Genomic DNA, 8,373 nt, shown 5'->3' with positions numbered 1-8,373 from the left:
TTCCCAATCCTGTGCTCCTGTGCTTGCCTCCAGCAAGACTCTTCACCAGCTGCAAAGCCTCACAATTTCTGCCAGATTGTGTTCACCATGGCTGTTGTCAATCTCTCTTCAAGTGTCAGCTTAGTTCAGTGGTAGAGCTTCTACCTCTCAGTTAGGAGATTGTGAGTTTAAGTCCCAGTCCAAGACTTGAGCACATAATCTAGACTTAACAGTTTAGTGTGGTTGTGACGGTGTCCTGCATTGTTGGAGGTGCCATATTTTGGATGAGATGTTAAAACCCAGGTCCTATCAGCCTCTTCACGCTGCTGGGAAAGATCTCATGGCACTTTTGCCAAATAAGAATGGAAAGTTCTCTAGGTATGGTGGCCAACATTCATCCCTCAACCAGCACCAACAAAAGCTGATTAGTTGATGATTCGGCCTGTGGCTGTTTAAGGGAGCTTCTTATGTGAAAATTGGTTGCTCCTCCTGTTTGCCTACAAAACAACAGTGACTACACTTCAAGGATAGTCCAGGAGCTCTGGATGTTCTGAGGAGGACAGCCATGCTATATACTGTTACGATCAGGTGGGAAAGAGGTTCTAGGGGTCCCTTTCAGGTTTCACCTGGTCTTACTATAACAGGGTTTTATTTTTAAACACACTGTGCTTTTAGCTCCCTCTTGGTGAATCCTTGTTCACTGTTTTCCAATTATAAGGCAAAGAAACTAACACAACAGGCTTTCTCAGGTTTGAAGAAGAAAAGTGAAATTTTATTAAACTTAAACTCTAATTCGGTTAACGCTTATCGATACACAACGTGCCCACGCTAGCACGCATACGCGATACACACATGCAGATAGGGACAGAACGGAGCAGAAGAAATAAAGTGGAAACATTTGAGACAGTATCTGAAGAGTTTTTGTTATGGGTCTTCGAGCTCACTGTATAGTCCTTGATTGTAGGTGGATCTTGCTTTTTGTTGGGGCCCAGTATTCTTCTTAAACCTTGTTCACTGTATGAGACTTTTCTCTCTTGGGGTTCATGTGTCGTCAGTGGGTTTTTGGAGTTCCATGAGAAAGAGATGGGAGCAGACAGGAGAGGCTGTGGCAAGCCAGCCAGGAGAGATCTTTTCAATCCAGGAGCAAAGAGCTTTCTGCCAGTTCAAACACTGTACAATTCAGAAAACTCCAGGTTGCCAAGCAGCTTAGTCATGTGACCAACTGGTCTGACCATGTCTTGGCTCTGTTTATTGTGTGTGAGAGGGAATGGTCCTTTGTCTACAAACACTGTCTGTTAATATACAAAAATGTCTTTCCAACCAGGGGCCTGGCAACCCCTTGTAACATGCCTTCTCTTCTTCCGAGCAACAATTTGAAATTTAATGTCCATGTGGCAAAATTAATATGCCTCATTCTTGGCAGGTTGGGGCTACCTCACCCAGAGGAATGACATGCAATTTGAGAAAAGCATTCTTTCATTAAAAGAGTTGAGAGAAAATGTATAAGATATATTCATTTCTCTCATTCGTTCCCACTTATTCATGAATCCTAAAACTTAATAAAACTGTCTTTTCATGGTGCCAGTGCTGCTTTAATTTCCCCTTTATGGCATCCCAGTAACCACGTGTTTCTTTGGGGAAGTTTTTCTTCAGTTTTCCCATTTCCATGGCTGCCTAGGGTCTTTGTTCCTGTTGAGCTCTGAAAAGGGGAATGGGTGGTTTTTCTTTGGTTCTGACTGTGGGGGAAGATTCTTTGTTAATCTCCCCTTTGTTTTCTGGGACACTCCTGCCTGCAGGTATTTGTGCAGAGTCTACTGCAGTCCCCTGCAGCACTTCAGCTAGGTGAGGCATCACCCTCATGGTTTCTCTGCCCCCTAAAGGTCTTTATTTTTCTCTGCAGGTTCCTGTAAATGCTATTAGCAACTCTGATGGGGTGCTTCTAGAATCTGCATTTATGTAGGAGGATGTGGGGTCTAACTTTTCACATTTTTTGGGGTTGGCTGACCGGACAGTAGGGCTTTTCATCCGGGATTCCTCCCGGACTTCCTTTAACCTGCCCTTTTGATCACTTTTTCCCCTTCTCTTTCTAAACTTTTGCCAGCCTTGTACCTGCCTGACCCTTTTGTTCTCAGCAGGGTTCACTTACAGTTCACCAGCCCTCTGCTGGAGGGTCCTCCTAACACTGGTACAAGACTTAGGGGTGCAGGTTTCACTGTAGGTTGGGGTTTTCCCTCAACCTGGCACATGTGGCAACTCCTGCGGTACTCCACCACATCCTTGTGAAGTTTTGGCCAGTCAAACCACTGCCTTATGCGGGCTTTGGTCTTTCGTATACTGGCCTATACAGCCACTGTAGTCTTGTGGGCCCTTCTTAATATTTCTCCCCGGTACTGCTGCGGCACCACTAACTGGTGAACTATTGTTCACTCCTTGCTCTCAGGTCTGTGAGGAGAAATCCATTTCCTCTTCAGCAGCTCTTTCTTTAAATAGTAGCAATCAGGGACTCCCTTTGCTTCACTTTCAGACCGGGCAGCCTGCGCTAACCCTCGCAATATTGGGTTGGCTCGCTGAGCCTCAGCAAGGGAAAATCCATTTAATTCATTCCCTGGGTCTGCTAATTTTCCAAAGAAAGTCTCCGACAGGCAGACTTCATGGTCATCTGCCTGCAGTGCCAATGCAGTCTCCTCTGGGGGAGCTGGTTTGATCATGGTTTGATTCACTACACATTAAGGGACGCTGCAGGGGTCCATCTCCTGCCACTGCCCTGTCTCTCTGACCTCCTGCAGTCTTTCATTCACTACTGGGGGGGCTACCACCTTCAACCCCACCAGATCATTACCTAGAAGCAGGTCAATCCTGTCCACAGGCAAACTAGGGACAATCTCTACTGTCTCCGATCCCGAAACTAGGTCGCATTCCAGGTGCACCCGGTGTACAGGTACAGGCAATAACCGCCCTCCACAATACCATTCACCACCATTTTGGTGTTCACTGTGCTCTCTGCAGGAAAGGTCAAGCCTTTTCCCAGTAAAAGGAATCTGGTGGCCCCTGTGTCCCTGAGAATTACTATGGGCTTGCTTGCCCCACTCCAGGGGTATGGGGTTACTCTCCCTTCAGAAACAAAACACTGATAGCCTTCATGAATCCTATTAGCTTTTCCTGCACTAGCTGTAGTAAGCTTCCTGGGTTGCACTCTTACTGCAGTTAAAGCCACAGCTTGTTCTGCTGTGCTTTCCATCAGGGTTCCCTCTTCACTGAGCAGATGTGCCCTGATTAACCCTGCCGGTTGTCCCTTTTGTTTCCAGCAGTCAGCTTTTAAATGCCCTGCTTTATTACAATGGAAGCACACAGGTCTTCGGGTCTCACTCTGGCTCACAGCACCTTCCTTTTTGGCTGGAGGAGGGCCCCCTGTGTCTCCTGGTTTCCTTTCTCTCCCAGGACTGCCTGGGCCCCTATCACCTTCACATCCTTTGTCCTTTTCGGATTTGTGGGGGTGACTAGGAAAGGTTCTCCCCTGGGAAACTAATTTATAAATTAAAGCAAACTCATCAGCTAGAATGGCTGCTTGCCAGGCTCTCTGGATTCGCTGCTCCTCTACATGGGTCTTTATGGAGAGTGGGAGAGAGTGTTTAAATTCCTGTGACAGAATAACATCACTGAGATTCTCATAGCTGAGCTGTACTTTAAGAGCCCTCAGCCACTAGTCAAAAGCCATCTGCTTACTTCTTTCAAACTCCAGATAGGTTTAATTATCTTGCTTCTTGAGGGTTCTAAACTTTTGGCAATAGGCTTTGGGTACTAATTCATATGCCCCAAGGATAGCACTTTTGGTCAGTTCATAACTTGATGAGCTCTCATCTGGCAACAGGGAAGAAACCTTTTCCAGTTCGCTTGCTTTGCACTTAAAGAGGCCAGGTCTCAGCTGGCCATTTTAGCTGCCTTGCCAGTTTCTGAAAGGCCACCAAAAATGCCTCCACATCTTCCTCATTGAATTTTCACTGGGGTTACTCTGTCACCCCCTAGTTAATTCAAACCACTTCAGCTCTCTTTCTTCGCATTCCTTCTAGAATATTCTTTCTCTCTCTCTCTCCTCTCTTTCTTTCGCTTCACGTTCCTTCTGTATGGCTCTCTCTCCCTCTCTCTTTCCTCAAATTCTGTTTCAATTGTATCTTTGCTAACAATACCCTGTTGGAGTCTGCTTCTAACCCTGTTTCTGCTTCTTCAGATTCAAGGGAAAAATGGTTAGCCACTAGTCATAGGAGTTCAGACTTTCTAGCCTTGCCACATGCAGTAATCCCACACTGCTCAGCCATTTTCCTCAACTGCTCCACAGACAGTGATTTTAACTTATCCCAAGTTACTTCACCCTGGCTTGGAGAGCTACTCGCTTCAGTTGCAGACATGTTAATATTCAATCACACACAAACACAAGAAAACCTTTGTTAATCTTGCTCTTATTTTGATTGGGAACAATTTGGCTTCCCACTTCCAATTTCTTTTGTTTGTCTGTGGGTCAATTCTGGACACTAGCACTTCTAGTTACAATCAGGTGGGAAAGAGGTCTAAGGGTCCTTTCCAGCCTTCACCTGGCCTTACTGTAACAGGGTTTTATTTTTAAACAGACTGATTTTAGCTCCCCCTTGGTGAATCCTTGTTCACTGTTTTCCAATTATAAGGCAAAGAAACTAGCACAACAGGCTTTCTCAGGTTTAAAGAAGAAAAGTGAAATTTTATCAAACTTCAACTCAAGTTCTAATTCAGTTAATGCTATGGATACATGACGCACCAACACTAGCATGCATACACAATACACACATGCAGATAGGGACAGAAAAGAGAAGAAATAAAGTGAAAAAGTTTGAGGCAATATCTGAAGAGTTTTTGTTACGGGTCTTCGAGCTCACTGTATAGTCCTTGATTGTAGGTGGATCTTGCTTTTCGTTGGGGCCCAGTATGTTTCTTAAACCTTGTTCACTGTAGGAGACTTTTCTCTCTTGGGGTTCATGTGTCATCAGTGGGTTTTTGGAGATCTGTGAGAAAGAGATGGGAGCAGACAGGAGAGGCTGTGGCAAGCCATCCAGGAGAGGTCTTTTTCATCCAGGAGCAAAGAGCTTTCTGACAGTTCAAACACTGTACAATTCAGAAAACTCCAGGTTGCCAAGCAGGTTAGTCATGTGACCAACTGGTCTGACCATGTCTTGGCTCTGTTTATTGTGTGTGAGAGGGAATGGTCCTATGTCTACAAACAATGTCTGTTAATATGCAAAAATGTCTTTCCAACTAGGGGCCTGGCAACCCCTTGTAACAGGCCTTCTCTTCTTCCCAGCAACAATTTGAAATGTAATGCCCATGAGGCGAAATTAATACGCCTCATTCTTGGTAGGCGGGGGGCCTGCATGACAATACATACAAGTTTCTTTTTAAATCTATCAAATTACTTAAGAGGGGCAATTTTGACTGAACATTCTGGTAAGACATCCTGCCCATTCTCTGTATGATTGGGAATGGGGACCTCTTTCAGGACTAACTCACATAATCCTCCTTGCCTGACGCTGATTGATTCCCTGGCTGAGTTCTCTCTGTGGTTGGTGGGTTTCAGCACCAAGCTGGTGAACAGCTCCTGGACCCTGAGCCGGAACCTGCGGTCGCGGACACTGTAGATGATGAAATTCCAGCAACTGTTGGAGGTCAGGATCCAAAAGGCGTAGTAGGAGAACTTGCACCACTGGTAACCCAGCACGTTTCCCACCACCAACACAGCGATAGGGCCAAACGAGGCGAAGAAGGCGATGGTCACGATGCCGATGGTCTTGGCGGCGGGGATGTCCGGACAGCTGAAGTGTTGCTGGGCGGTGGTGGACTGGGCCGGGTGCTCAGATTCGGCTAACAATTTTCTCACTTTGCAATACTGGCGAATGGCTGAGAAGGTCAGGATGTTGATGGCCACTGTGCCTCCCAGGAGGGAGAAATCGAAGGCAGGGAAGAGGAGCATGATCTTCCTACTGGAGGGCTGGGGCTGGCTGGTGAAGGTGTAGGTGCACATCTTACTGCAAGGGCTGTACTGCAGGGCGATGCTGTCCCTGAAGACCATGGGTATGACAGCCAGGAAGAAACTGAGACCCCAAGAGAGGGCAATCAGAGCCCAGGTCCTCCTCTTGGTGATGAAAAGCTTCTTGTGCAAGGGTTTTAGCACCGCAATGCTCCTTTCGATGGACAACAGGAAGATGGTACTGATGGAGACAAAAGTGCAGCCGGCAAACACGGGTCCCATTAGCAGACAGGGTTGGAAAAGGAGCATGGGGTCCTCAGGCTGAGATATCCCGCCAGGGCTCCCTCCAACAGCCAAGATGATCTCGGTGTAGACAGAGTAAGGGACCACCAGGACCCCCACGCTGAGATCTGCCAGGGCCAGGGATGCTTTGAGATAACCTTGAGGAGTTCGAAAAGACTTGGATCCCAGGAAGACAACCAGACTCAGAACATTACCCACAATTATAGCGAGAAGCAGTAGGATCATAAAGGAGATGGTGACTGTGTCACCTACTGTATATTCACTGCAACCATCTGGCTCACTCTGGTTACATGCAGCCGACATAATAGTCCTTGTATTAGATCATCGCATTGTATAATTAAGCTATTGTTATGTCTTTGTAATTTGGGTTCAATCAGTCCAGACGCTTTTTCTTGGTGTAGAGGGGTTGATCTAGTGAGTGGCAAGTTGAGAATTCTCACAGGGTTTCTCACAGGTCCTGAATAAACGAAAAACACGACGAGTGCTTGACAACAGCAGTCTGATATAAATTCACCTCCATTTTTACTTCCCTACCCCTCACCCCCTCATAAAGCTACAACCCACTCATCAAAATAATACATTGCATGTGAAAGGGGAGCCGCTTGATCCTGTGCAAGTGGGGAGTATCACTCAATAAAACTTTCTGAGGGGCCCAGGACCATTATTAGCCAGGGTCTGAATAAAGGGGATTTGGCTGCCTAGCTCAATATCACCTTCTCCATCAGCATCACTGTTGATATAATGTGGACAGCAAAAATATTTACATAGAATGTGCAGTACAGAAACAGGCCATGGGCCCAAATGGTCCACACTGGTGATTGGTCCCCACACGAGCCTCTTAACCCCTACTTCATCTAACCTTAACCTTAAACCTCAAATGTTTATGTAGCTTCCCCTTAAAGGCCTCAACTGCTCCTTGTGGTAGAGAGTTCCAAATTCCAACCTCAGGTTTATTAATCAACAATGTTAGGACAATTTCTATCCGGTCCAGTTACCGTTTCATATTTAGGAATATTTGTGTTCGAAATAAGTTATTCCCTAAGTTAGCTAAGCAAGAATGATATTTAATGAGACAAGCCAGTTGTTTCCTGCTCGCCCCAATCCCAGTTTAATCCAAATCCAACCCTATTTCTAAAACAACTGTTGTTTATCCTAACGATTAACTAACCTTAACCTTAAAACAAGACAATCGGTTTGTGCAGAACCCGACAGCGCTATGCTAAAGAAGCCAATAACCAATTTCTGCAAACGGCAGGCGATTTTCTCCTGCACACCCTTCTCCCTACACACTATCAGGAGCATTTCAGTAGGACACTGCCGTTTGTATCCAGGGGTCCCAGTGCTGGAGTACTCTTCCGTCCTATACCACTCAGAGAAAGAGCTTTTCCCCAAAACACGATTTCAAGTAACTGAAAACGAAACGATTGCACGCAAGGGGGCAAAATCTCAATGAAAAATCAGCATCAAAGTTATGGAAATGAATAAAACCAGCTAACTCACCTGGATCACAGAACATCCACCAAAGTCTCGATTTTCCAACATTATTATTTTATGGTGAAATGACAGAGGCTTTCAAGAAATCATTGGATCTTCTAAAGAAAACACAAGTGCCTGGAACTCAAGCGTCTGTTCGAAAGATTATAAAAACAGCTCTCCGCCCCCTTAAAAATCGAGGAAAATCCGTGCCGGAGAAGCTGCCGATTTTCAAATCCCTCCTCCGTGTTCTTAAGTCACATCACAGCAAAGACAGTTTTGTTATCGCAGAATAACCAGTTGAATGATTGAATCATTAGAAAAGCGGTTATAATTACAGCCCACACACTTAGTGACCAAAAGGCCACACTATCAAAGCGAACTTTCTCATCTCTTTAAAGATGTCTAAAGCTGCTACAGAATATTGCAACATCAAATCACTGAATCAAATACTATTTGAAATAGAACTCATTTCACAACCGATCCATAGATGCCACGGTGTCGACAACGTAAGTAATATTTTTTTTTGTGGGGGTGGGCTAATGTATTATTAAGGGGTTTAAAGTGGGACAGCAATTAGCATCATTTGCCCACAGCGGTATAATGAAGGCTCGGTTTCAGATGCCCAC

The 8,373-nt window shown here is 45.5% G+C and overlaps 1 protein-coding gene across 1 annotated transcript; it reads right to left on the bottom strand.

The window, feature by feature from the left end:
* Positions 1–5,413: 5,413 nt before the first annotated feature.
* LOC137378316 (adenosine receptor A3-like) lies at positions 5,414–6,574 on the bottom strand. The gene has a single exon (XM_068048574.1). The coding sequence runs from the start codon at positions 6,572–6,574 to the stop codon at positions 5,414–5,416; it is 1,161 nt and encodes a 386-aa protein (XP_067904675.1).
* Positions 6,575–8,373: the final 1,799 nt, after the last annotated feature.

Source organism: Heterodontus francisci, chromosome 16, assembly GCF_036365525.1.
Source record: "Heterodontus francisci isolate sHetFra1 chromosome 16, sHetFra1.hap1, whole genome shotgun sequence".
NCBI lineage: Eukaryota > Metazoa > Chordata > Chondrichthyes > Heterodontiformes > Heterodontidae > Heterodontus > Heterodontus francisci.
Note: the sequence above shows the minus strand (reverse complement) of the source record. Positions and strands in the feature narration are given on the sequence as shown.

What these genes read in the sequence shown, in the direction of transcription:
- LOC137378316 (XM_068048574.1), bottom strand. Translation starts at nt 6,574, where the DNA reads ATGTCGGCTGCATGTAACCAGAGTGAGCCAGATGGTTGCAGTGAATAT.